This window comes from Lolium rigidum, chromosome 7 (assembly GCF_022539505.1).
Source record: "Lolium rigidum isolate FL_2022 chromosome 7, APGP_CSIRO_Lrig_0.1, whole genome shotgun sequence".
Lineage (NCBI taxonomy): Eukaryota > Viridiplantae > Streptophyta > Magnoliopsida > Poales > Poaceae > Lolium > Lolium rigidum.
Genome location: NC_061514.1, coordinates 356,836,185 through 356,862,745, shown reverse-complemented (window position 1 = coordinate 356,862,745; position 26,561 = coordinate 356,836,185). Strand labels below are relative to the sequence as shown.

Genomic DNA, 26,561 nt, shown 5'->3' with positions numbered 1-26,561 from the left:
AGGCATGAAGAAATAGCCGGCATCTCGGCCACCTCCCCTGATAAGAACCTAGCGTCAGCTTGGTCACAGAGCAAAATTAAGGAGAGCACCGCCAACTCTTGCGGTGGAACTCATTTCTGCTGCTGTGGCTTCCCGACAGTTTGGTAGCCTCGCATCATGGTTACAAGGCTATAATCGAGATAACTTGTTGCTACACTTCCGTCAGCACTTACGTAGACCCGATCGAGGAAGAATGCAAGGGATAGATGGAAGCCGAACAAGAAGACAGATACAATTGCTGTCAGGGGCATTGCGACTGATGTACAATACACCTGCATATTTGCACTGAGACACACATGGCTGGGCAACCAAATACACTACGGGGTGAATTATAAAGACCGGGGAGTAGTGTGATATCAAAAATAACTTTCATCCGTCGATAACTATTAGACCATTTAATTAATGATTCATAGAATCTTAAAATCCAATCGTCACGGCATCACAGATATCTGAAAGTTTTGATATCTAAAGACCATTAGCCGTCCAAACTGCAGGGTAACTGGCTAATGCATTACAGTTCTCTTCCTATAGAAAGGACGAACTGAATATGTTCACAGTTTAGTGAAGACATCTAGATGGTCTGTCTATAACCAGAGTTTCTCAGATAGGTAACATAATGCGGTCTGACAGAATAGTGAAGTAACATATTTCCCCAGCTAACAGAATATGGAATGCCATAGTTTCTCTGATAACAAAATGTGAGCAACTGAGCATGCAGAATGCTACTGAGTTAGTCTCTATCAAGCAGGCATGATGCATGGTCATAATGTTGTTGCAGTTCAGAATGTAGACATGCATAAAATGCATGCTATAAGATGTAATCTAAATGTAAGGATGAACAAAACAGCTACGCCACTGAAAAAGGACTGTGGACTGACTGAAACAATCCATAGTTGCTTAAATCCGTGATCGACTTTTGTAGTCCACCAAGCCACCAAACATTTAAATAGAAAGATACAATGCCATTTTGTATTTGGAATTTATTTCGCCTGGGATGGGTGCTTGGAAAAATAACTAACATATATAATCACCCTGCCGTCTGCAAATTTCAGACTAGTGAAATACCCGTGCATTGGAACGTATAAGGACACAGTGAATTGATGAAAATTGCACTACTTAAAGCTGTATAGAAAATCACAGAACAAATAGAGTATCATTGTAAAGAGATCACAAAGGTGAGTAAACAGACCATAGCCATATTATCTGCATGGCTAGCTTTGTAAGTTTATATGTGGACGCAAGTAAATTTTATTTTGATGTACAAAGCTGTAAAAGATTTGCATCATGGCATGATGACGTATTTTCATTTTAAGTATTTGTGGAACCAATCGAGCATTAAGCCAAGCGCTTCTTCAGCTGTCTTGACTGCGAACGGGTCGGTAGCGTTGTATCTGCCAGCAAAGCCATGCGCAACTCGTGGAAAGATCTTTGCATAGTATGGAATCTGCAACATGCGAAGTCATATGAGGGTCTTACGAATAGTTTTTCCTTTTTGCTAAAGAACATGAAAAATCTGTTCATGTTAACAGCAATAAACCTAGAGCCTCAATTTTCTAACTGATCTATAGCTAAATGCATGTCTCAAACTTGGTTATACAAGTGTTAACACGCCAAATGTTTTGATAGCAATTAAAACTAGCAAGCTGCAACCGGGATGATATTTGCCTTCTGGGTTTATGGTTTAGTTTCAGTTATTCTAACTGAATCTTCGGTTACATCCATTCAAACCGAGTTACAGTCTATCATGCAAAGCATAACAAGGCAAGTACAAACATCCTGCATTTCCTGTTAGTTATTCCACTGAAATGTCTGGAGTGGAATCACCAGGAACTCACCTCATTTCGTTGACGCAGTGTATGCACAATTCGATACACCAATTTTGGCGGTGTAACAGTGTCATTCTGACCTCCAAGAATTTCAATGGGGTTCTTGACCTCTGAGTAGCAGTTGAACTTAATATCAGAAGACAGGTCTAGTTCTTCACCAACAAGAGTACATAGAAAAAGATTTTTAAAAAGCTCACCTTTCATATCGTCAGCAGTAACTGCGTAAGGATGGGAGATGACAACTGCTTCTACCTCGTTCGTTTTCGCCACCTCCACGGCGAATTTCCCTGTTAGTTAAATTCAGTACAGGAAGAGAGCATCAACCAAAATTTGTCCCTGAGCAAAGGAATAAAAATAATCCTATTCGCATAATTCTTATCTTCATCTGCAGGGTTTTGTATTCTTAGCTTGTCAAACAATACAAACGTATTCTCTTGTGCTGATTTCACTCACCGCCCCAACAATAGCCCGCAACTCCAACAACAGAATTTTGTCCCCTTTTCAAGGCCTCGAAGATCGGTTTTGCATCTTGAGCTGCCTTTACCTGTAAGAACGATCGATTTGTATGGGTAAAAAGACAGGATAAAACGAATTTCCAGCAGATTATTATCGATAAAGTTGATTTACCGGAGAATGAGCCGGGAGCCACACTGTTAGGTTAGTACCATTAGTGGCAGGTTGTCCATTGAATAAATCAGGCACCACAACGTAGTATCCAGCTTCACCAACTTTGTCGGCAATTTTCCTTCATTTCCGTGAACCCACGACGAAGTACAAAGGCTTTTATTCATTTCAGAGTAATTTAAATAACAATCATATCAAGTGGAGATTTTTGGTTACCAGGCTCTAGCAATCAGCCGATCATGTAGTTTTAAATTTGAAAACCACATTTATGAGTTCCAAAAGAAATTGAAAAAAAATTCTGGATGTAGCTCATGATGCATCCAACAAACATGTAAAATATTAATTTCAAATACTATGCATTTTGAGCGACACAAAAATAATAAAAGTGTGAATATGAGTATGCATATATTCAAATCTCCAAATTTTATCGGATTTTGTCATTTTTTGTGTAGCCCACAACACGAAGAACTTCCAATTGCGATTTTGCCTTCTTGTAGGTTTAGTCATTGACTATGTCCAGATTTGTTTTCAGTTCATAAAAAAAAATCTTAAAAAGATATTTGTTTACTTTATTAAATAAGGGGATCACTTGAGCTCAGGAGCCAAAGACACTTTCTGAATCATATCGCAATAAATAAATTTTCAATTGACAATTTTTCTGATCATCAAGGGGGAAGATAGGAGCAGTAAAAATTGGGGAAAGGAACTACGGAAAGAAGAAGCTCGTACCTCAACAAGGGCGCTTCGAATCCTGAAATAGAAAATCAAAACAGTGCGCCAGGGAAACTAAGTTACACTCTAGTCGCTACGCTTGCATGCATATTCAATAAACAGTTTACTCAAAATGCACTAACCGTAGGCGTCGGAGGCGAGGACGATGGCCCTGTGGGAGTGGACATCGCCGGTGACGTAGGCCTTGAAGCCGGCCAGGTCGTCGACGACAACACCGGCCTGGTGACCACCGGTCGTCAGATCCGGAGGGTTGTCGAGGCACTGAGAGTGAGAGGCAGCGGTGGTGGCGGTAGCGGCTAGGACGGCGAGGCAGACGAGGCACCGATAGAGCGATGCGAGAGCCATGGTTCCTGCCTCTGCCTGGAGGGCTTGATGCTTCCTCTCGGCTGTCACAGTTGAAGTATAAAGACTGTGTGTCCTGTGTCTGGAAGGCTTGATGCTTCCTCTCGGCTGCCTGGAAGCCGGGCTGTGTGTCTGTCCTGTGTCTCGTTGTCATGGGTTGCTTCCATGTCACCATCGGGCTTCCTCTTTTTCTTTTTTCATTTATAAGCCTTTTGTAGTTTGCTTTTTTGTGTATTATAGAAAAAAATTGTACTACCTCTGTCTATAAAAGGAAGTGTAAGTTTATCTAAATTTAGATGTATTCTTAGCATATGGACTCCAAATTTTGACAAATCTCCAGCACTTCACCGTGAGAAAGGAAAAGGTTAGTGTAAATAGAATCCCGATAACGAAGTAGTATAGTGAGGGAAAGGTGAAAAGAACCTCCAATGGGTAGTGAAATAGAACGTGAAACCGTACTGAGCTCCCAAGCAATGGGAGAGGTACCTTTTATGGACAGAGAGAATATATTTTTCCTACTTGACCCTCATCCACGTCAACCACTGTTATTATACTCCTCGTACTCAGCAGCGATAATTAGACTCTGACTACAGGCTAGCACAAGCTACTGCAATAGCGGCCATTTCGATCGTGGCAAAAGAGGCTCTGCTGCTGCTGCACGCAGTCAATGTTCAGATTTTTGTACAGCACAAGCTAGCGGGAGAAAACAAATTGTATCTCATTGACCTCCCCAGATAGGAAACTAACGCCACTTCAACCACAAATCAAAATTAAACCACTCAACACTCAAGCTGTTCAAACAGCAGCGAAGTGATACGTCAACAGGTTGTTGGTCAGTCAGCCTTGGATCGGCATTGATGCTCAAATTTAAGTAGTGCTCCTTCAGAACTTTAGTCAAGAACAGTGGCATGGCCAAGAGTGAATTTGTGTCTTTGACGTTGTGCAATGATGTTGGCGGTGCTATCCATAAACCCTTCTACAATGCGACGACATCAAAGCGTTCTCTGCCAACTCTTGGAGAGACGGGGGTGGAACTCATTTCTGCGGCTGTGGCTTCCCGACAGAATGCAGATATACCGAGACAGAAACAACCCTGGAATATTATCAGTTTGTTAGGCCACATCATGGGTTAAAATGCTACAATCAAGATAATATGCCGTTGCACTTCCATCCGGACTTACGTAGATCCGAGGAAGAATGCAAGGGATAGATGGAAGCCAAACAAGAAGACCGATACAATTGCTGTCAGAAGCATTGCGACTGAAGTTGAATACACCTATACGTATGCACAGACACATGGTTAGACAATCAAATACAGTAGTTGAAGTATAAAAGACTGAAAAATAGTGTGATATCATCAATTTTTTGATCCACCTCAATAATTATTACAGCATTGAATGATTCATAGAATCTCAAAATCCAATAGCCACAGCATCCAAGATATCAGAAAGTTTGATATCCAAAGACCATTAACCTACTCTGCAGGATAACAGGCTGATGCATTCTAGTTTTCTTCCATCAGAAAGTATATGAACGGAATATTTTTTTTGTTTAGTGAAGAGATTTAGTTGGTCCCTCTATAACCATAGCTTCACTGATAACACAATGTGGGCTGGCAGGATGATGGAGCAACATATTTTCCCTGATAACATAATGTGGAATGCTCTAGTTTCTGGATAACAAAATGTGAGCATACAAAATGTTGCAAGTTAATTCCTACCAAGCAGGCACGGACATGATATCGTCGCATCTAACTGCAAGGGTAAACAAAGCAGCCGCACCACTGAAAAAGGACTGTAAACTGACAAACAATCCATAGTTGTTTAACTCGGTAATCCACTTCAGTAGTTCATCAAGGCACCAAACATTTATAATAGAAAGATCCAAAAAATCTTTACTTCGCATTAACGCGATGAGATAGCCATTTAAACTTAAGTTGAACTAGTGCTGCGTGAAAATTTCAAATGCCATGCAACAAGTATATAAACCACATGTTTTCTCCGAAAAAAAAGTTCAAAAAAAACAGGAGGGGAGTAATATTTGATACGAAAATTCAAGATTATAATAGACTGGATACAGCTAATAGAATGTGTATTTTACGTAACAAATACGGTTATAACACATCATTTAAACGACAAAAGCAGCTGTAAAAGTTTACAATCTGTACCTTGACAATGTTGTCAGCATACTTCATCACCATTGATACAGCAATTCCACTGGAAGCAAAACAAAACAGCCGTAAGTAATGCTAATCCAAGGAATCAATATTCAACCAATTCAAAGATCCAACTGTAGTACCTGAGTGCATGGTTTAGGATCATCAGAAATGTAATAAATGAGTAGCCATGAAAAAATCCTCTGCATTAGATGGCACGATCAAATTAAAATAATCAATACTTTGCATTGTAATATAATATTATAACATGAAACGAAGCAATTTACAGCACAACTGACTTATTCATGACAGCATCAAAGTCCTGAACACAGATGGCAACTAAATTGAAGATCATTCCAAAAATGTACAGCCAAAAATTCTGCACATTAATGTTTCTTGAAGGACGTTTTTTGATGATAGCCTGCATTGTTCAAAGATGAATATATGTCTTTAAAATCTTCAGAAGTTCCCTTGGCAGTCGAATCAAATAAATCTTTCTAAAGCAAGATACATATGCTGATAGGAGCAATTGCACAAAGTTACATACTTCTGTGTATACCCCAGCAAATCCACTCAGAAGAGCCATCACCTAAAAAAGAAAGAGCATTCAGCAAGTTGAGTTGAAATAACTTCCTCTAGCATGTCCAAGTCACTAGATTAGATGATTTCTTTTTTTCTTGCATGCTTACAATTGCCATCATCCAACCTTGAAGAGGGGTTTGAAGAACATGGTCTGATCTGAAAGGGGCATATTATTTCTGTTAGTTGAACATATTGATTAGAGAAATTATGAAACAATAGCAATGGATTTTTTTTGAAATTTATGTTGCTTACGAGGGGTTAAGCTGAGCAGTAGTGCAGCCAGCACATAGAAGAATAAATGCAGCCCACTGAATTTCACTTAACCTGGTCACAAAGCATTCAACGATGGAAATAGATTCAACAATCACTATAAACGATGGAAAACAGGTGATGCCTGCTGGGGAAGAAAATGTCATGAAGAGTTCTGGAAAGAACGAAGATGAAATTGATGAACATTTGAAGACATTTAAGGCACTTAAAGAACACATGGATTACAATGGCGAGCTCATGCTACGATCTTATTAAAAAAAAACAGGTTATCACATTTCATGTTTGCGTCCTGCATAATGATAAATGTTTGTGAGCAGTTGAATTATACTACACCAGTTTTGTACGAAAGTGCCTTTCCGCAAGAAGAAAAACAAATAAATGAAAACTAAGTAGATGCAATAAAGATGTCGGCAACAGAAGTAAGAAGAGCAGAGTCATATCCCTTTATTCCCAGCTTCCAGGCCACATTAAGTGAGTAGAGCTTACTTCTTCTTTAGAATGATACGGTATAAGACACCAGTGCTAATAATATTCAGATTCTTCAGGATCTGGTAAGCTGGTGCATCCACATAAGCAAAGATGTAATACTGACAGGGGGTAGAAGCATGTGTCAAGCTTTTGTTGTTGCAAATACAAAATTATTTTATCGCACAAAAACTTCACAAGTGGGAATACCTGCAATAGATTCTTTACCATGTAAAGTGCGGCGGGAATAGGATAAACACTAACTTCATCTAGTGATGTACTTAACCTGAAAATAATGAAGGTATATCACTGGAGAGTACTGAAAATACAGTAAATACTCGAATTCAATCAATACATAATGGTAGAATGGCCACCTATTATCTTCTGTAACACCTTGACTGTTCCATGTTCTGTACAGGGCTACCAGTGATAATAGACATTTCAGAGCTTCCACCTAGACAACAAGAATTAGATAGATAATTAAAATCATGGTATCAAGAGAACAAAAGGAAAAGCTCCTGCCTCAACTGTTACTAAGAGAAAAATAATTCAAATACTCACAGAAAAATTTGCTGTTGTGACACTATACTCATACTTTCCAGCTCTTTTTGACCACACAATCAGTATTGCCTGGGAACTTGTTAGTAATGTCAATGCAACTGTAACAATGGACCTGCCACAACGAACGACATTTGCCAGTAAATTTTCTGATCTTCTGAAATTATGTTATGTGGCAGAAAGATTGGAACATTAACTCTTACTTTTGCTTCCAGCTATGCTTGCCCTTCAAACCCCCTGCGTCGCCAAGCGTGGAAGATGCTGCAGCTGTATATAATACATGCATTAAAAAACGAGGTTCCTGATTATAGGACATTCCAAAGAGAACATTTCAGTGATGAACCGGGAACTTACTGCTAGAAAGGGACCTCCCATCAGGGCTTTCTATGTCCTGAAATATGACATCATAAGTCTCCTTTAGATTGCCAGGATAATACAGCTCCTCAGCACACAACACAATTGACAAGCATAAGTCTATTGTAACACACGGAACTTCCAAGTTCAAACAGATCGGGCAAGACATTGCCAGACAGCCAGAGCATGAAAGTTTTAATTAGTCCTAGGCTACCAGGGGGCGATGGTGAAGATCAACATGATAAAGTGACTGGACAACTTTAATCATTTTCAAAGGTAAGTCATAGTATGGTTTAACCTCTGCCATAATATACTCAAAAAACTTGCTATGAACAAGTTAGTTCCAGTAGGATGCTCCAGTGTTAAAGAAGATCAATGCGCAAACTAATAAGTTCATAAATGGCTGAAAGTTGTACATGATCCTATGTTCAAATACTCACTCTTTAAAAATGCAAATGTGGTTTACCAATCGATGTTGTATGTTATAAGAGGAAACATCGGTCACCTATAGACTGACTTACTGTCAGTTGTAAGACAATCTGGCAAGCATGCCTGAACCTTGCAATCACATAAAAAGAATAAAACCAAAGCATGTCCACAAATGTATTAGAGTGTTGTTCTCAGGTGCGCTGGTTTGTACATCTACATTATCATTAATCCACGGCTAGCGTTTGTACAGGTTTAATTCATCAGTCATGTAGTATATAGGTTAGAAAACCCCAATGGACACAATAACATACGGAGTAATATTCTTCAGCCAGTGACCAAAATGTCCAAAATCAGTTCCCCGCGACCTACTATCGAACTTTACAACAAACTGAAGTCAGTCACCAACGAAACAATGCAATGTTCCCCTAACTCCCTAAGGCACGGCATTTGCTGCGGAATTCTAATCGAGAATTACAATTGCATCCACGCACTGGTCACACTACGAAACCGTCTTATTGGGCACTAACCAGCAACCACAATTATATGATGACGACCGACACCCTTAACATTCCAAATGTCCTTAATCGAATTAATAACAAACAAATGCCACATATACTAGTGTCGTCAAAAACCTCAGTAGACCAGGAATCTTGAAACCCTCGGTGAGAAAACTAACAAACACGCAAAGACGAAAAGGGAGAAAACGCCGCGGCAGCGATCTAACCTAAAGGCGCGGCCCACGGCGATCTGGCGGGAGGAGCGGCATTTTTCTCTAGATTGCGGGGGTTACCCTCACCTGATCCTTCACTTTTCTGTACTCCATTACTCCCTCCTCTCGATCCCCGGTCCCTCGCCGCTCCTGCCTCTGCGGTTTCTTTCGCAGGAGGGGAAGAAGGAGCGCGCACGGGGACGGCGCGGAGGTTGTACCGCGGCCGGACGAGGTGCGACGGCGGCGCCCGCGTCGGGGATGTCACAGACCGCTCGGTCTAGGTTTCGGGCGGCCCACTTTGCCTCGCCTACGGGAGCTGGCCTCGCCGGGGAGGGAGGCGCGCCACCGAGGAGATCCGCGGCCGGGCTGGGGGGTGGACGGTGGACGGCGGTCGGGGCTCCGTCCACAAGTACGAGTGGGGTTCAGTTCGACGCAAAGCCAGCTCCTGGGTTTATTTCGATGGGCACAGCGGGTACAACAGAAAATTTGGTTTTTTTTTTTTTTTTTTTTTGACATTGGTTACTTTGGTTTCGAGCGGAGCATCTTCACTCGCGTTTTGCTTTAAAGCGCGTCAGATTTAGCGTTGGAAGATGTTTTTTTTGTGGCGCGTTTAGGGGCGTCGCTGCCTAATCACATTCCAACCGAGACCCTATTTTTTATTACAAAACGCAGTCATTTTATTAAACAATAGCATACAAATAAATATGTTTGCTAAAATTATTTTCAATTAAAATACAACAAAGAAGCTAAACAAATATATTAAGTGGGGCTAGATCAAGGTGCCACCGTATGCGCTGATAATCTTTTAACCCTTCACAGATGCTCAACGAGATCATGTTGAAGTTGTTCGTGAAATTTTTTGTCACGGATCTCTACGTGCACAGTGGGAAAATTAACAAAATCTGCAGACACCTCATGATCAACCTTCGCAAAAGGGCCCTGACACTCATAGGGACCAACATGTGTCCTAACCCATTGCGGTCATCCTCGATGATCATGTTGTGTATGATCACACAAGCCTGCATCATCTCCCACATTTGGTCGTGAGACCATCTTAGAGTAGGGTACCGAACAATAGCAAATTGAGCTTGAAGCACTCCGAATGCCCGCTCGACATCCATTCTGCAAGCCTCCTATCGCGAAGCAAAGTGACAATTCTTCTAACCTGATGGCACCGGGATTGTTTTCACAAAAGTCGCCCATTTTGGATATATACCATCGGCTAGATAATAGCCTTTAGTATATTGGTGGCCATTGATCTCATAGTTGCATGGTGGAGCATGCCCTTCCACTAGTCTGCTGAACATCGGAGACTGCTGCAATATGTTGATGTCATTGTGTGATCCGTCCATGCCAAAGAAAGAATGCCAAATCCAGAGGTCATAATCTGCTACAGCTTCAAGCACCACACTGCAATATCCATGACGCCCTTTGTATATACCTTGCCAAGCAAACGGGCAGTTCTTCCATGAACAGTGCATGCAATCGATGCTTCCAAGCATTCCAGGGAATCCTCTGACAGCATTTTGTGCCACAATCCTTGCAGTCTCTTCCTCAGTTGGCCCTCTCAAGTAGTATTTGTAAAACTTTTCCACCACAGCTCGGCAAAACTTGTACATGCACTCAATGGCAGCAGACTCACTCATGCGAAGGTAGTTGTCCTGTGTATCGGCAGGTGCTCCGTATGCAAGCATCCTCATGGCGGCGGTGCACTTCTGAATCGACGAGAACCCGACATCGCCTACAACGTCGTGCTTGAGCTTGAAGTAGGGGTCGAACTCTCGAACGCCGTGGAGAATATTCATGAACAGACCCTTGCTCATCATATACCGGCGCCGAAAATTGTTGGCATGTGTTGTGTCATCTGCGAAGTAGTCGTTGTGTTGCATGGTATGCCCCTCCATCCTCTCCCGGGGCTTCGGCTTCTTTCTCCCCGGCCTTGATCCTCCACGGCGCGGCCTCTTCCTCTTCTCCGCCTCGGCGTTAAGCACGTCATGGAGGGCCACGATGATCAGCAAATGCTCCCGGAGGTCGTCGTCGAAGGCTTGGGCAATCATCTCGTCGTCGCTATCCATGTCTGAAACAAAATCAATGGTTAAAATTGCGCTGCAGCAGACGATGCAACGAACAGCGCCCAATCGCGCGTACCTGCCAAGTCGTCGAGCACCTTGTGTGCGCGGAGGTGGGGCGGATTTGACGCCGCGTTCTGGGACGCGGGGGCGAAGCGGCGGCAGCAGAACGACCGGTGAGAGTGCCAGCCGCGACGATGGTGCCGACTCTCAGAAGAGATTAGTCGTCGAAACAACCGACAAATCCAGCGACGGCGAAGGGGTGGGAGGCGCGGGAGGGAAGAAGCAACGAGAAAAAAGGCGCGAACCAACGGTTTTCATGAAAATAGTCGCCGACATGTGGGAGTCCGCCTCGCTTTTCGTTGTGTCCGGCGTGCCCAGAGCATCCCCTGTGGAGCGGGGACGGCTTCGGGGCGCCGGACACCGTATTGGGGGACGCCGGACAAAAAGCGGCTCTGGAGGACGCGGCTAGAAACGTTTTTTATCTGGCGCGCCTCAAATCCCTTTGGGGACGAGCTATTGACTCACACCACGACGATGACGTACCAGTACATTACTTGCCCAGACAAATGTACCACGGCGGCGAGATACCAGTACATTACTTGCCCAGACAAATGTACTCCTTAGCTGCGTCAATTAATTTGGGCGAGTATACAATTTTGACATATGGAACCTTTTTAATAAGATGACCTATGTTGCTCAACAACCTCAGTCGTGTATGACGTATGAGTGCAAAACAGTTCGAGTGTGATATACAAGTCGCTTTGCATTTCTTTCAGTTCTACTGGAAATAATTCACAAAGTTCGCTGTCACAATGGTACTGAATGATGTGTGGAACCATGGAATTTCCTGTGGATCATTCATCTTCATTGACACTGAGACTGGGCAGCAACCTAAAAGCTGATTTTCTTTACATTGACAAAGCCATGTCCTTCTGGAACAAAGTGGTCATTCAGCGTGCGACGATGAGGCCTTTGCAGCCTGTAGCATTTCCACAATAAGTGTCTTGACATCCCTACGCACAAAAGAAGAACAAGACCATTTAGAGTTGGTCAAAAAAATAATTAAAAGAACCATGTCTTAGTTTTCTGTTAAATCGTAATTCAGCAGGTTATAGACCTAGGAGTTTTTTGTGAAAATAAGTGTAATCATCCCCAAAGAAGGTAATATATACAGTAAACAACAGAGCAGTTATAAAGCATACAGTGGAACAGGACAAGAAAAGAAAATACATTACTATCATTTATCATGTTTAAACCCAAATTAAAGAACATGATTATGAAGAGAGGAGCAGATATAAGCATAGAGTATGCATCAATTATAAGTATAAGAAAAATTATAACATAGCAGGGGACCAACTTTCTGTCTTGTGCACGCCTAGAGAAAGGTATGCGCAGCTTCAGAACACTTCCATCATAACCAGCCTGTATAATTAGAGAAGTGTTGATTACAAGTTACCACATGGTTGGATTTCACTAGAATATATCGGATCAAATAAATTAAAAGACATGAAAACAATGTTCATCGTTGTTCAACTAGAGCACAACCCTAAAAAATAAAATGATCTAATCCCTCCGGTGATGTATGTACCCACTAAAATATGTCTAGATACATCCACTTTTAGGCAATTATTATTTGAACCGGAGGGAGTATATTGTATTCAGTTCTGATGAAGCCATAAATAGAGTGCAAATGATATTTTACCGGTTGAATTGCCGTTCTGAAAGTGGAATATTATGTCCAGAAATCATCAGTGTGATTCAGTGATATGTTTTTAGCAATAAAGAATAAGGCACATCTTCATAGAGTTGTTACCTTCACATTGATACCAAGGCTATCCACATCCAGCATATGAGCAAAATCCACCTGAAATAGCTTACATTTGTCATCCCTCAATATACTGAAATGGGAATATAAACATTTTCTACGAGTACTAAAGTGTCAAAATCAAGATAATGCAAGGGGGATACAAAGCATAGACAGTTACTAGTTAGCACTGACAAGTGACGCCTTGATAATACAAGGGGGATACAAAGCATAGACAGTTACTAGTTAGCACTGACAAGTAACGCCTTGTAATGCCTCGCAATTTAAAGTCTGAACCCAGTTGGTCGTGTTGCAGGCTCGACATACTGCAATTAATAGTTTTCACGGTGCACAGATGAAGAGAGAAATCAGCTACATATAAAACTAGTTGATTTTTTCACAGGTAAACTGGTCTGAATGTGCAGGTGTTTTCCTGAGTCAAGACTGGCATAGCTCTGCATGATGTTTGCATATGTTTAGCTTATATGTTTAGAAAAGACAGTAGGAATCATACGTTTAAACTAAAATATTTACTTTTACAAATAAATTTTTTGAACTAAACTTACTTAACTCAAATACTAGTCATTTATTAACTGAAAGAAACTGAAGACAAAACGAATAAAAACGTTCATAGTATAACTGTCTCACAAACAAACATAGGTACAACTTGCTTTATAGTATATCTTGCAGACTGACGTTCATGACCAAACACCATGTTTCTTTATCTAACAAACACGGTGTAAATAATCTCTATAGTAACTTGCCTTAACATTGGTCGAGTGTTGCACAATGAGCTTTGTATCATCGGCATGATCCTTATTCATGTGGCCCTGTGGAATACATACAGCTAAACTTGAGCATAATGAAAGTTCAACAGATTTAGTATGCAGGCACAAAATATAAGAACATACTGTAATAGGAGCGGAGAATTGTGATATAGGATCCACTTTTGCTTCCTTGAACTCAGCAGGACTAAATTCTGGAAATGTAGAGAACAGAATATTATCTCAGACATCATCATCACCAAATCATATTGTATTTCGAATTTACAGAATTTGACCTTGAAGTAACAAAATACAAATGATCAGTTTATTAGAGCTTGAGCTGCTGATCATTTGTAAAAGGATAGGATGTTAGTTTTTAACTTGGAACTTCAAAAAGGCAGGTCACAAACCTCCGGAGCCAAGGAGAGCTGTTGCAACCCCAGATACGTAACGGACAGCTTTTGGTTTGATGTGCAGAAAACGGAAGTCACCAAAGTCAACCTTGATTTCGAAATTGTTCATAGATTATAACTCAATGAGATATTCTTTAATTACGCTAGACTAGAAACAGTACAGTGTTTAGCACACATACCCAAAAAGCCTCAGGGTGTCTCCTTAAGTATGCACTTCTCACTGCGTCTTTTTGTTCATCAGAAACCTTTGGAATAGAACATCAAATAAAAAGTGAGCCATCACTCAATTATCAGGTAGCATGTGCTGTCCAGTGTACTTTAGCAATTATCGGTACAGATATCTATAGGGACAAAAGCAGACTAAAATAAGGGGCAAGCGACAGGAGGCAATTACAGGTGTAGCATCGCCATATACAGTGATTACAGTATCTGTTCTGTCCTCTGGGTCTTTGGCAACCAGAAGAGAGCACTTGGTACTTCCCGAGAGATTCTGCAATATGGTGGCAAAAAAAGAGAACATTGGAATAATAAAATAAAACTAGAGAAGCATGTTGAGTTTAGTATATTTAGAGCAGCACGCTATTTTTTTGACAGAAAAAAGGCCATCAGATTTACATTTTTTATGTCTATCTATCGTTTGCCTTCTATGTCCACAAGTATGTAGTAGTAGTATTCCTTCCAGTGTGAATATTATCATGTGTGTTGGGAGTAAAGGCACCAAATCCGTAAGGCCTCCATTCATACCAAACGGTATGCACAGGTAGTTTTAAATGTATACATAATCATGAGAGCACAGGACTATCTTACCTTTGAGTGAACTGCTAAACTACTCACTGCTAATATGGGGGAACCATCTTGATCACATGCAAAATCAACCATTGAACCCGATGGATAGCCCACATGTTCCTGTAATAAGAATGACATATTATACATGCTCCAACAAGCTCCATGAAGAGCTCTGCACTCTCACCTACTCTGTAGTTCTAAAGCTCTAAATTACTAGTCCTGCAATCGACTAACTGGCAACAGATGAAGATAGGAAAAAAATCCTTTTCCATTCAGGAAACAGAAAAGGTAGATACTAAAGAGACAACCCTATGACATGGTTCAGAACTACATACCATAATGTGTAAAATATGCGAGACGTATTAGCCAAGTACATGCGACAATTCAGTGAAAACTGGAAAGTGGTGGACTCATCAAGCAGTTTAAACAAAATAGTGAAGTTTCAATAAAATAAGACAAACTCTTTTAGGAAAAAGGACTAGCTCACTCCATATATCCACATGGCAATTTGGCAACCAGTGCAAACAGCTTCAATATTATTCTAAAAGGTAGACCCAGGAAAAGACTGGCAAAATGCATATCCAGTAAGAATCCAAAATAGAAGAATACTCGTAACATACCTGGGAATGGGTAGCCAGAACACCTCTGACACTTTTGTCTAGCATGGTTCGTATTTCTTCCACAGGAGGAAGCCGGGCAGCTTTTGCCTATAATTATGACGATATTGGGTGAGTAAGAGAGATCTCGATATTTGTTCAGAGCTGTCTTAGATGTTGCACATACTTGTTCTACAGGCTTTCAGATATCTAGTAGGAACGGCAATATCATATTTTGTGAAGTTAGGTGACATTGGTTGAGGCATGGAATACTTACTGCTCCCACTTTCATCAATGAAATAAGAACTAATAATAACCTGGTCTTGGTCAGGTTCAACTATTCCATCACAAACATCCCACGCTGTGACTTGAGTACACTAGCCAGATCACTTAAGAAAGGCCACCTCAGAGATGACTATTACGGAACCAAACAAAACTTGCAAAATGGAAGGAAAGAGCACGATCTCCTTCAGTCACCCGCTGCCAGCTTCAGTCAACCCTTTGACGAATTGTCAGATAGTAGGTTCTCCCCTCGCCATACTGATTGGCAACATTTTAGTTCTAGTTAATAATTTTAATCCTAGTTCACAGTAGTACAATGTTTAGTCCTCTTGCCAATCTATCTGACTTCTGATTAAAAAAAACAGCCAAACTTGAGTCAACCACTTGATCAATTGTACAGCCGTACAGCAATTGCGTCCCGAGGTTATCACACGCTACATGATCTGAAAGCAGATACAGGCCAAGGGCCGGCGCACCTGGTGAGCGCGGATGACCTCGAACGCGTCCGCGGGTCCTCCGGGGGCATCGGCAGGCGCGGCCATCTGCAACGCAGGCAAAACAGCAGGACAACGTCAGCCAGAGGCGCAATCGCTGCGGGGGAGGCATTCCATCGAACGGTTGGTCGGACGCCGCCCCTCGAATAGGTCGAATTAGAGGCTGTAGGGCGGAGAGGCCAGTCGGACGGACCTGAGGTGCCGACGATGAGGCGAAGAGGCGGTAGCTGCTGCGGCGGCGGTGAGGAATCGGGGAGGGGCGGGTGGGGCGGGCGTGAGCGCGGCGCGTTTGTAGGTGGAGCGGGAGGAGCAGGCGCGAGAGCGTTGACGGCGGAGCCACCGGCGCGAGCCGGGCGCCCACCGGCGTGAGCAGGAAGGGGCTCATTGCGTGCACGCCTTCGTGTGCGTGTCAACAAGGTGTGGGTGCCTGGTTGTGGCGTGGGGAGCGGACTTGGTGAGCTTGGTCCTTATTTTTTTGAGTGACTTGGTGGACTGGTTTTATTTTGCAACTTGGTGGACTTTGGTGGTCGATCGCTCGGCACGGCTGATGCGAGCTTCCGGGCGTTCGGCCCGGCTTGAATGCTTTGGAAATGGGCTGGTTAGCCCGACTACCTTTGGGCTTATGCTTAAACCGGTTATAGGAGACGGTGAGGAGGAGATAACTTGGCATGCTCCTTTCAAAATCACACATGGGCCAAGCAGTTTTGGCACTGAGTTGAAGGAAGCTACGAGGATCAAAGTACCAGAATTATGCCCGGCCTCTTGGGCAATAGATCTGGTAGAAGGAAAAAAATCACGACCCTGTAAAACGCAGCAAGCTAGGTGTGGCACGGTGATAGAGGAAGACCGGTTATTGGATCAGTTAAATGGGCCTTGGAAACCACAGTGGATCTTGCTCGTACGGGCGAGAGCAAGGGGGAGGTGCTATACACCACCCTGCTCGGTGAGTATCAGGTGCCGCACCCCCCCAGGTGGGTGTTGGGCCGGCCCACTCGCATCCTTTTTTCTTTTTCTGTCTTTTTCTTTTTTTGCTTTTTCTTTTTTTTGCGTTTTTTAAAAATTCAAAATTTTAATCTGATTTTTTTCGGAAACCAAAAAATTTCAAAATCTAAAACCCTAAAATTTTGAACATTTTTAAAATTTGTATATTTTTATAATTCGAAAAACATTATTTTAATTTTTTTAATTATTATATGAACAATTTCCGAGTTTGAACAATTTTCGACTTTGAATAATTTTCGAGTTTGAACAAATTTTGAATTTGAACAATTTTCGAATTTGAACAAATTTATATTTGAACAATTTTCGAATTTGAATAATTTTCGTATTTGAACAATTTTTTAATTTGAACAATTTTTAAATTTGAACAATTTTAATAATTTTAGAATTTTAATAATTCTTAAATTTAAACGTTTTTCCAATTTGAACAGTTTTTGAGTTTAGGCCTTTCCAATTTAAACAGAAGTAAAAAAATAAATAGAAAATAAAAGGAAATAAAACAGAAAAGAGAAAAAGAAATAAAAAAGAGAAAAGAGAAAAGAGAAAAAGAAAAAAAATCTAAATGGGTCAGGGCCCAATACCCGACCAGGGTGTGCGGTGCCTGGTAGGCACCGACCTGGTCGGTGTATAGGATTTTCCAGAGCAAGGTGCCTAAACCTCTTCATGTGAAAACACGTTGGAAGAAGCGAACGTCCTTAGCTCAACGTTGATGTGAGCTTTACAGAGGTGGAGCTGCATTGAGCAAATGGGCTAGTGGTACGCGGCCATGGAGGGTAGCTGATTGTGGCGCAAGCTCTCTGGTATCCTCATGCTATCAGTCTGATGGCAATGGAAGTTCTGGCTATCCGTGATGATGTCAAGTTGGCGGTGAAGAGGGGTTATCACCTGGTTCGAATCGAATCTGATGCTCGGGAGGTGGTTAAGTTAATGAAGAAACCTAGCATTGCAGATTTGAAATTGTAGGTATAACTCAAGAGGTAAAAGAGCTTAGTTCTTTATTCAATAGTTTTAGCATTAGTTACACAGCTAGAGCTGATAATGTAGTAGCCCATCGGTGTGCTAGTAGGGCTACTGCTGAAAGAAGGAGATGTCTGTGGGTGATATAAACCACAATTTATTGTAGATGCTCTTCAGAACGAATGTATCAGTCCTGGGTAATATATATAGCTCTTTGATCGCAAAATTGAAACGGTGAGGAGTGAAGAAGCTCACAGGAACTGGTTACTCCATGTTTTGGCTTCTAGAAATTTGGTTGCTTATTTAAAGCATCATTGCAGGGATTTCGAGCAAAAAGTTTAAGCATTTCGAGCTAATTTGTCATTGTTGCCGAGCTGGTTGGGAAAGACTAGTTTGATGTCACCGCTATGGTGAGAACGTGAGCTTAAGAGCATCTCCAGCCGCGTCTCCTAAAGCGTCTTCCAAACCGCGCTGGATTGAGCGTTTGGGGGACGTGTTTTGTTCGTGCCGCCTTTGGGGGAAGTCGCTCCCCAGCCGCGTCCCCCAAACGCCGCCCCCAATCAAGAATTCAAATTTTGCATTCAAAAGAGATCGTTCCCGCCGATCAGAGTAGCGGCGATCAGAGTAGCGCGATCAGAGTAGCGGCGATCATATTACAGACCATATAGTGCATGCTAAATTAGAAGAAGGGGTTGATCGACGACGACGTATCCTGAGTTGACGCAGGCCCGTCGATCACGACGACCTCGTCGCGATCTGCCTGGTGCTGTGCATACTCCGTCTCCTCCGCCGCCGTCGCGTAGGCCGACGATGGTGTAGCAGTCGAAGACGCGCGCAGCCGGCTCTTGCGCCGCGATTCTTGTCGCCGCTGCCGCCGCCGCTTCTCGGGCCGCTGCGTCGGCCGCCGCCATTTTGGCTTCGATGTCGTCGAGGATCCGGCCTTTGAAGAAGTTGTGCGCCGCCCGCGTCCGGGAGACATTCCCTCCGTCGACGCGCTCTCGGCGGGGACATGTCGTCCCTGCGTTTCTTGAGCTCCAACTTCTCCTCTTGCCTCTTGAGCAGCTCCGCCCACCTTTCGTCGTTCTTTTTGGCGCGGGAGAGAAAGGTCGAGGAGACGTCCGCGAGGCATTTCGTGATCGACGCCTCGCGTCTTCTCACCCGACACGGCGTCGGCCAAGGCGGCCTTGGCAGCCTTGTTGCCGCATGGGACGCCCTGCCGACGTTGCCGACGGCGCGTCCGGATCAATGGCGTCCTTCCCCTTGGACAGCGACAGGCGCGTCAACCGCCATTTCTCATTCCCTTTGAGCTTGCTATAGCAATGCATCAGCGCGAACGGCTTATGCCCATCCGAGTTCCTCGCGTAAACCTCCATGGCCCTATCAAACTAGCCAAAGGAAGCGGAATCATTTCATCGAACACAATGTAGGCGCTACGGATTATGGAAGAAAGAGGCGTACCATTTGGGAGAGGTCGGCGCCGCTCTCGGCTCCGGTCGGTAATTCCCGATGGTATCCATGGAAGGAGTTCACCGACGCACCGGATGATGGCCCATCGCGTCGACATTGCCTTTTGGCTCCTCTTCATTGTCACTTTCTTGTACTCGCTGTTGATGAGCTTGCGCTCATCGAACTCGGCCTTGATTCTCGCCCAATACTTCCCGTGTTTTTGGTTGGCGCCGATGATGGAGTCATGGCTCACCGTCGCCCACGACTCGCACAGACAAAGATCCTCCAAAGCCGTCCACTTGGGGCCTCGTGTGCCCGACGCCTTCTTCTTCCTTTTCTTCTTCACGCCGTCCGCGTCGACCTCCACGAGATCATCGTCACCGGCACCCTCCTCGTCTTCTTCCTCGCCGCCCTCTTCGTCCTCGTCGTCGTCCTCGTCCTCCACCCCCTCCTCTTCATCGTCCTCCTCTTCCTCAGCACCCTCAGCACCGGCGCCCTCGAATTCGAGCGCCCCCTGCGGCCAGTGAAAGGGTCGCTGTCCGCACCGGGTCCTGGCTCACGCTGCTCGTACGCCGGGGAGTAGAGGTTGTTGGGGTTGAAGCCGCCATGCGGCAGGGCATCCTGGTAGTGCGGCGACAAGTTAGGCGTCACGCACCCGGGAGTGGGGTCGTCGTTGTAGAAGGCGGATGACGACGGAGAGAAGACTCCCGGAACGTACACCGGCACGTTCGTACTATATGGGCTCGCGTTGGTGGCGGCGATACACCCGGCCATTATGTGGTGGTGCTGGCGCGCCGCCAGAGCCTTCTTCTCCTGCTCCGCCGCCCTCCGCCCTTTCCGCTCCGCCGTCGACATTTTCCGGCGCAGACAGTTTTCATGCCACTGATCATCGGTCAATCCTTCCGGCCTCTTCTTCGGGGCCGGCGCCTTCCGCGGCTTCGCGAACGGTGCTTTCGCCCCTTTCGTCGCATTGCCCGGCGGCTTCTTGGCCGCTTTCTTGGCCATCTTCTTGGGGGCTACCGGCGGCGTCATGGAATGGGGAGAAGGTAGCGGCGGCGGGTGGACGGCGGGAAGGAGAAACGAATCGGCGGGGGAAAGGAGAAATGAATCATCGGCGGGGAAAGGAGAAATGAATTGGCGGCGGGGGATGCCAGAAATGCGCGGCGGACGATTTTTCACTGAGCCGCTGACGAGTCGGCCCCGCCACTCCCCGCCTCGTTTTTCGTTGTGTCCGGCGTCCCCGGTGCGTCCCCTGTGGGACGGGGACGGGCTCGGGGCGTCGGACACCGTATCGGGCCGCGCGGACAAAAATGTGCTTTGGGGGACGCGGCTGGAACGCATTTTTTGTCCAGCGCGCCCCAAATCCCTTTGGGTGACGCTTTGGGGGACGCGGCTGGAGATGCTCTAATGTGGTTGTTGCTGGGAGGAAGCGCGCCGTTGTGGGAAAGACGCAGCAAAGGTAGCCGGTTGGGGATGGGTGAGATGTCACAGATCTTTACTAATAAATGGGAGTTGGTCGTTTGACACTCAACGCACTTTGGTGGTCGTCATTGAAAAGATCCTGGCCGTTCAATCTAATCTTACGTCTCTGCTTCGTCTGATCTAATTTCACTGTAAGTTTTCCTCCTTCCATTTATCAACCCTCACAACATATCAATCACGATTGAAATTAACTAGGAAACAATTTCATTCCCTTTGTCACCACCGCATCAATGAATTAGGTAATTAATTGTGAAGGAAACAATCTCAAGTGCTTTAGGAAATAAATCAATCACGTTGGAAAGATACCTTTCCTTTCCAGAAAAAAATCTCTTACTCCTACATGTCTAGGAAACAATCTCTCAGCACCACACAGACGAATGATGCGCGGGAGTATATGCGCCTGCTAGCAGCCGCCATGCTCGAGCACCGGCATGAGGTCTCCCCCTCTCCCCCTTTCGCCCGCCGCTGCTCATACGTCGCCCTCCGTCCTGAGATCCGAAGGCTGCTGTCCCAACCCCAAGGTCACCGTCCTCAGCTTTGACAATCGCTTCTAGAAATTCGCTGCCTCGAGATCCCGCAGGCCGCTGCCGCTAGGGCGCCGTCCTCCCATCCCCTTGTATAACGGGGATTCTTCCTTCAGAAGAAAGCATCTTTCAGATGTATGTCTGATGAATGAACAGCTTCACAACCAAAGAGAGGAAGGGCCTCGGGTCATCAACACGCTAAAATCGGATGATCACGTGTTGGACCGTGAAGGTAGCATGTTCATATTCATCGAATTTTTAAAGCGATTAAGGAGTTAGATTTACCTGTAATGTCACTGAAATATTTATGCGAAGGAACATATTACCTTGAGGGAGATAAGCTAGAACAGTGGCAGTCAGTCAAACGGTCTAATCTATTCATGACCTTACAAAAATATTTCAGGCAATGAAGTATTTCCTTGCGAAGTTCCATGTCCACCTGCTAAAATTTGTCTTGTTTTTTGTGTTATTTAAATAGGAAGCACGTCTGACAGTTTATGCACCAGGATGTTGGCAAAATTTTGACATCAGAGACTTCTCAGCATTCTACAAACTTTGACCACCCGTTGCATTTTTTTCATGATTCACAATGGAGGGACTCCATGGTGCTGTGGTCGATGATGTCTAGGGCCCTAAGATGAGATGGAGAATTGTCAAGGACAAGGTTAACTTGGAGATGAAAAACTTCTCTGCCATGCATACTTAAAACACTGCATTTATTTTCTTACTTATCAAATAGATCACTCATCACATTAATGTAAGCTTAACTCTGATATTTAATTGGGTTGTTATTGAATTTGCCTATTTTCTATGCATGGTTGTTGGTGTACTTTTTCTGAATGAGGTTACATGTGTACCCTTTTGTGTTGATGATTATAGTTTTGCATTACCTTCCGGACTATGCCTACTGACGTGAAGTTTTATGCTATCATATTGTGGTTAAATTATGTTCAACGTTTCGTTCTAATTCTCAATCTTGAACTAGCTTTGATTTGCTCAGAAGGTGGAATAATGATCTACTTCCAGTTCTAGCGATTGTTCATGTTTATCGATGAGTTTTCACAATCTATTCATACAAGGGTATAAGCTATGAAGCTGTGTTCAAGTATTTACATAAGGCTATTATGTTCGTGTGCATGCCTAGAGCAAGTTTCTACATTGAGTGTAAGTACACATATTTTTCCAGGATTTAGATGTGCAAATGGTTCAATTTATTGATTAGTATGCTTTTTCAGACTTTAGATTAGGTGCTACTTTCTTGGCCATTTATTTTCTGCTCCAAAAATTCATTGATAACTTTTCAGGTGATAAGTTTCTATCTACTCTGGCATGTTAATATGTTGCATTTGTGAACTTTCAATATTTTCTTTTGGTTCATCAACATTACTAACAACATCGCCTTTTTTATATTTTCTGACTCTAACATCATTAATTTTTTTTAATTATGCTAATTGGTTTCTAACTACTCAGACAGGTCGAGAATGGGAATACAACATTAACATTTGTCATCCAAATCCTAGGATGCACAATCCAGAAGAGCAGAGTTGCAGCATAGCTACCGTTTCATCAACATTAATAATTATTATTGTTCATAAAATTATAATACGATCCTAACTAATTGTGTAGGTTATTTTAGCATTTGTTCTATTTTTTAAGTTGCAGCATAGCTACCGTTACATCAATTTCTGATCATGATAAATTTTTGGTGCTGCATTCATTGTACAAATAGGAGAATGCCAATGTGCATAGTGTTTAAATTATATTATATTTTTCTAGCCGGAAGGAAGTCAAATAATGAGGCAATTTTGAGATTCATGAACCAAGGTTGTGATAACTTTCAAGCATAATCAGTGCCCTGTCTCAAGATGGCACCAAGGTTACCTTTTATGCTTCATTTGACTTTGTGAATCATTTATATTCTGCTAGACCTTTGGCCATGAGACCCTATTTATTGGTTCTACAAATTAAATAAGCCTAAAGGTGTTGATTTATCAAATGTTTGGTGCTACAAGCTTTGGGCTTGCAACTGAACTTTTTGATATATTCCAAGGTGAGAATGGAGTCCAAAAGTTAGAAGGATGAGCAACAGTAGTGAGATTTATGTGACATACAATTTTCTATGTTTTGTGTTCTTTGAGACTTGTTCTGAAATCTATTGTTTCCAGGAGATCCTTTTTCATCACTCTGATGCCTTGACAACCTTCAAGTGCTCCCCTCCAAACGCAACTTCAAAAATGAAGGCAGAAAGATCCTTGCCTACTACGCCATGCACTCCCACTGGTAAAAGCCATTCATCACGTTCTAGGAGGCTTCAGGGTCATACGACGAGGCTTGCTTTAGCCCTTAGTGCATGTACAACTACCTCAGTTGTGGCATGTCCGTGTAATTAATCTCATTTATACTTTAATTTTCATGTTCTACTATTTCAACTTCAACATAAAACATTTTCACATTGGACCTAATTCTCCTAGATCACATAAGTTTGATCAATACATCACTTGTGCGATATAGCTTTCGAATGGCTCAGATATTACAGTCGAGCAGCTAATAACGCGCGAATGACCTTCCAAAGCAGATCTCCTTGCTGATCCAGTGGTCCTATACTAAACGCACCAATGAGTATCTAAGAAAATAAGAGGTATTTCCTTCCCTTTGTAAATCCAAGAAAACTTTTATGTCCTTATATTCGCCAATTTTCCTTTGATGGAAACTTGTTTTGTTATGACTTATGATGTAGGCTTTCATAAAATGGACACGGATTGTCATGCTAAGAATATTTCCATCACCTGACTTAGGATGGACAAATGGGATAAAGTGTGGTTGTAAATGTGGTGAAAGGATCTACGGGTGATCAGCAAAGAAAATAGTTTTGCATGTGCCGAGAGACATTTGGTGGTCTTGCTTCCCATGATATTTCATAATAATTGTTTGTTTGACACTAGATATCGCTCTTCTTGAAACTAACAAACTTTACCTTACACTACCTCGGTATTTTGTTTTGGAGTAGCTAACAGCTCTCTCGATTGTACTGTTCTATGAATATGCATATTTTGTCAAACTACGTGAATTGAAAATTCTAACATTTACATTATACTATGTGCCTATATTTTGTATGTGCATTTTACATGTGCAACATATGTGGCAATGAAAACAAATATATGACCGTAGCAACGCACGGGCATTCAACTAGTCTATGATACCATGTGGGTTCGTGATGATTTTGAGGGACGGTAGTCGATTTGGCCAAAAACACGTATCTAATGTACCGGATAATTTTTTTTGGTCAAGCGAAACAAATATCGTCCCTCAAAATCATCATGGAACCACCTGCCAGATTTCCCCCCTTTTATCTTCTATTTTCTCTCCCCTACGTGCTCTTGTTCTTTCTCGCCTTAGCCGCATCGTGCCTGCACCGCCAACAATCTACTCCTCGCCCTGGCCGCCCGCCCGCCCACGCACGCATCTAGGAAGCCAGCAATGGCACCGCGCTTCTCAGCTCGAGAATGCAACAAATTTGTCAGTTATTCGCCGTAATTTGACCGAACTCCGGCGAGTTCACCAGTTGAAGGTCATCGATGGGAGCTGAAACTTGCATCGCGCCATTTTTTTTCTGTTGGGGTGCTGAAAATTTTTGGCCGAAATTTGGAACTTCTTGAGGTGGGGTACAGGGGGTGTTGGATATTTATTCAGTATTATTAGGGGATCGCTTCGGTGCACATTTTCTAGACAGAAACTGTTTTTGCCTCATTTTCCTAGATCTGCTAGTGCTAGGGTGGCCTAAACCCCACAAGCCCTTTTCCCATAGCAGCACGACAGCAGGAGCTCCCCCACCCACGAGACCACGACGTAAACGACGCGTGCTCCACGGCCGCGCTGCGAGCGATGGCCATAACTCTGGCGTGCACACCCTCTGCCGTGACGCGCGAGGAAAGTCGGTTCACGCACGCCGCAAAAGCAGTGACGGTCGGCCTCCATAACCGTCGCCATGAAACATAAAATTCTACCCCACGAGCAGGCAGCAGGAGGAGTTGTATACCTAACGCATGTTAAAAGCCGCTGCCGACTTTGCTGCATCCAGAAAATTGATTCACGCCACAACTTTCCACGCCCACTTCAACTCCGTGGTGTGCTGTGCTCGTTCAGAATCTACAGTACCTGCCTGGTACCTGCAGGTAGGCACTGAATTTCTCTGTATTCAGCGTTGGTTAGACTGCTTAGAGCAATTCCAATAGTATAGCTAACTGTTGGCTATAACAAGATGTTATATCATTTGTAGTCATCATATAGCTAACATGTACAATAGTTGGCTATAAGAATGTAGTACTTTACTAATATATGACCCACCTTTCACTCTCACAAGGTGTCTAGGAGGACGCGTAGCTGGCTAGTTATGCATAGTAGCTCACCTCCCTTCTCTCTCCTCTTCTCTCTCCTCTTCTCTCTCCTCCAACTCATCTAAAATATATTATTTAATGTCTTATAGTCAGCTGACTGGACTCTATTGTACTTGCTCTCATAGTGGGAGTAACATAGTTAGTAACATCACACATCTCAAAGTATTTTGGTGACATGACATGGCAATAAATGAAGAAAAAGAGTGAGGTGGTAACTAGCTATGTTACCATAACATCACAAAATGAGTCTACAACATAATAAATGACACAATGCATGTACACCACATATAAGTTTACTACCCACTATGAAGGTAGTAGCACTAGATAATAACATGACGTATATTCTTAGTACAAGCTTACTCCCCACTATGACTAGCGCCTTAGCAGGCTGCGATCAAGCATAGCTGAACCCATCTTGGCATGGCAGCTTACGGTTACATTCTCTATTGGAACGTGATACTGT

General features: G+C 43.4%; 3 protein-coding genes across 4 annotated transcripts; all 3 read right to left on the bottom strand.

Annotated features, from left to right (window-relative positions):
• Positions 1-1,136: 1,136 nt before the first annotated feature.
• Positions 1,137-3,658, bottom strand: LOC124677529 (endo-1,3;1,4-beta-D-glucanase-like). The gene is made up of 7 exons (XM_047213514.1): positions 3,344-3,658; positions 3,219-3,240; positions 2,493-2,610; positions 2,319-2,409; positions 2,063-2,152; positions 1,875-1,975; positions 1,137-1,483 (listed from the first exon to the last, which is right to left on the bottom strand). The coding sequence occupies exons 1-7, from the start codon at positions 3,564-3,566 to the stop codon at positions 1,343-1,345; spliced, it is 786 nt and encodes a 261-aa protein (XP_047069470.1). The 5' UTR covers positions 3,567-3,658; the 3' UTR covers positions 1,137-1,342.
• A 497-nt stretch (positions 3,659-4,155) lies between these two features.
• Positions 4,156-9,283, bottom strand: LOC124674405 (CMP-sialic acid transporter 2). Of its 2 annotated transcripts, none has more exons than XM_047210453.1 (15): positions 9,173-9,283; positions 7,948-8,008; positions 7,797-7,860; positions 7,597-7,708; positions 7,410-7,489; positions 7,246-7,321; positions 7,057-7,157; positions 6,553-6,624; positions 6,408-6,456; positions 6,266-6,307; positions 6,018-6,139; positions 5,862-5,921; positions 5,731-5,779; positions 4,745-4,839; positions 4,156-4,656 (listed from the first exon to the last, which is right to left on the bottom strand). In XM_047210453.1, exons 1-15 carry the CDS (start codon positions 9,197-9,199, stop codon positions 4,599-4,601), a joined length of 1,068 nt encoding a protein of 355 aa, XP_047066409.1. In that variant the 5' UTR covers positions 9,200-9,283; the 3' UTR covers positions 4,156-4,598. The 2 variants fall into 2 exon arrangements, with proteins under 2 accessions (XP_047066409.1, XP_047066410.1); XM_047210454.1 differs by having other exon boundaries at positions 7,948-7,984.
• Positions 9,284-11,811: 2,528 nt separating this feature from the next.
• Positions 11,812-16,697, bottom strand: LOC124673951. The gene is made up of 12 exons (XM_047209996.1): positions 16,490-16,697; positions 16,279-16,344; positions 15,545-15,631; positions 14,946-15,044; positions 14,533-14,628; positions 14,318-14,383; positions 14,136-14,226; positions 13,873-13,940; positions 13,726-13,791; positions 12,971-13,021; positions 12,515-12,579; positions 11,812-12,170 (listed from the first exon to the last, which is right to left on the bottom strand). The coding sequence occupies exons 1-12, from the start codon at positions 16,679-16,681 to the stop codon at positions 12,104-12,106; spliced, it is 1,014 nt and encodes a 337-aa protein (XP_047065952.1). The 5' UTR covers positions 16,682-16,697; the 3' UTR covers positions 11,812-12,103.
• Positions 16,698-26,561: the final 9,864 nt, after the last annotated feature.

Bases quoted from the DNA above. Each gene is read 5' to 3' on its own strand.
- LOC124677529 (XM_047213514.1), bottom strand. From the start codon at position 3,566: ATGGCTCTCGCATCGCTCTATCGGTGCCTCGTCTGCCTCGCCGTCCTA. The intron at 3,241-3,343 runs GTTAGTGCATTT...TTTCTATTTCAG, and splicing joins CCTCGCCTCCGACGCCTACG to GATTCGAAGCGCCCTTGTTG. The intron at 2,153-2,318 runs GTGAGTGAAATC...TTTAACTAACAG, and splicing joins TGCGGGCTATTGTTGGGGCG to GGAAATTCGCCGTGGAGGTG.
- LOC124674405 (XM_047210453.1), bottom strand. From the start codon at position 9,199: ATGGAGTACAGAAAAGTGAAGGATCAG. The intron at 6,457-6,552 runs GTAAGCAACATA...TGCCCCTTTCAG, and splicing joins ACTGCTCAGCTTAACCCCTC to ATCAGACCATGTTCTTCAAA. The intron at 5,922-6,017 runs GTCAGTTGTGCT...CATCTAATGCAG, and splicing joins TTTGATGCTGTCATGAATAA to AGGATTTTTTCATGGCTACT.
- LOC124673951 (XM_047209996.1), bottom strand. From the start codon at position 16,681: ATGAGCCCCTTCCTGCTCACGCCGGTGGGCGCCCGGCTCGCGCCGGTG. The intron at 14,384-14,532 runs GTAATTGCCTCC...TCTATTCCAAAG, and splicing joins TATATGGCGATGCTACACCT to GTTTCTGATGAACAAAAAGA. The intron at 13,941-14,135 runs GTTTGTGACCTG...CTACATTTCCAG, and splicing joins AGCTCTCCTTGGCTCCGGAG to AATTTAGTCCTGCTGAGTTC.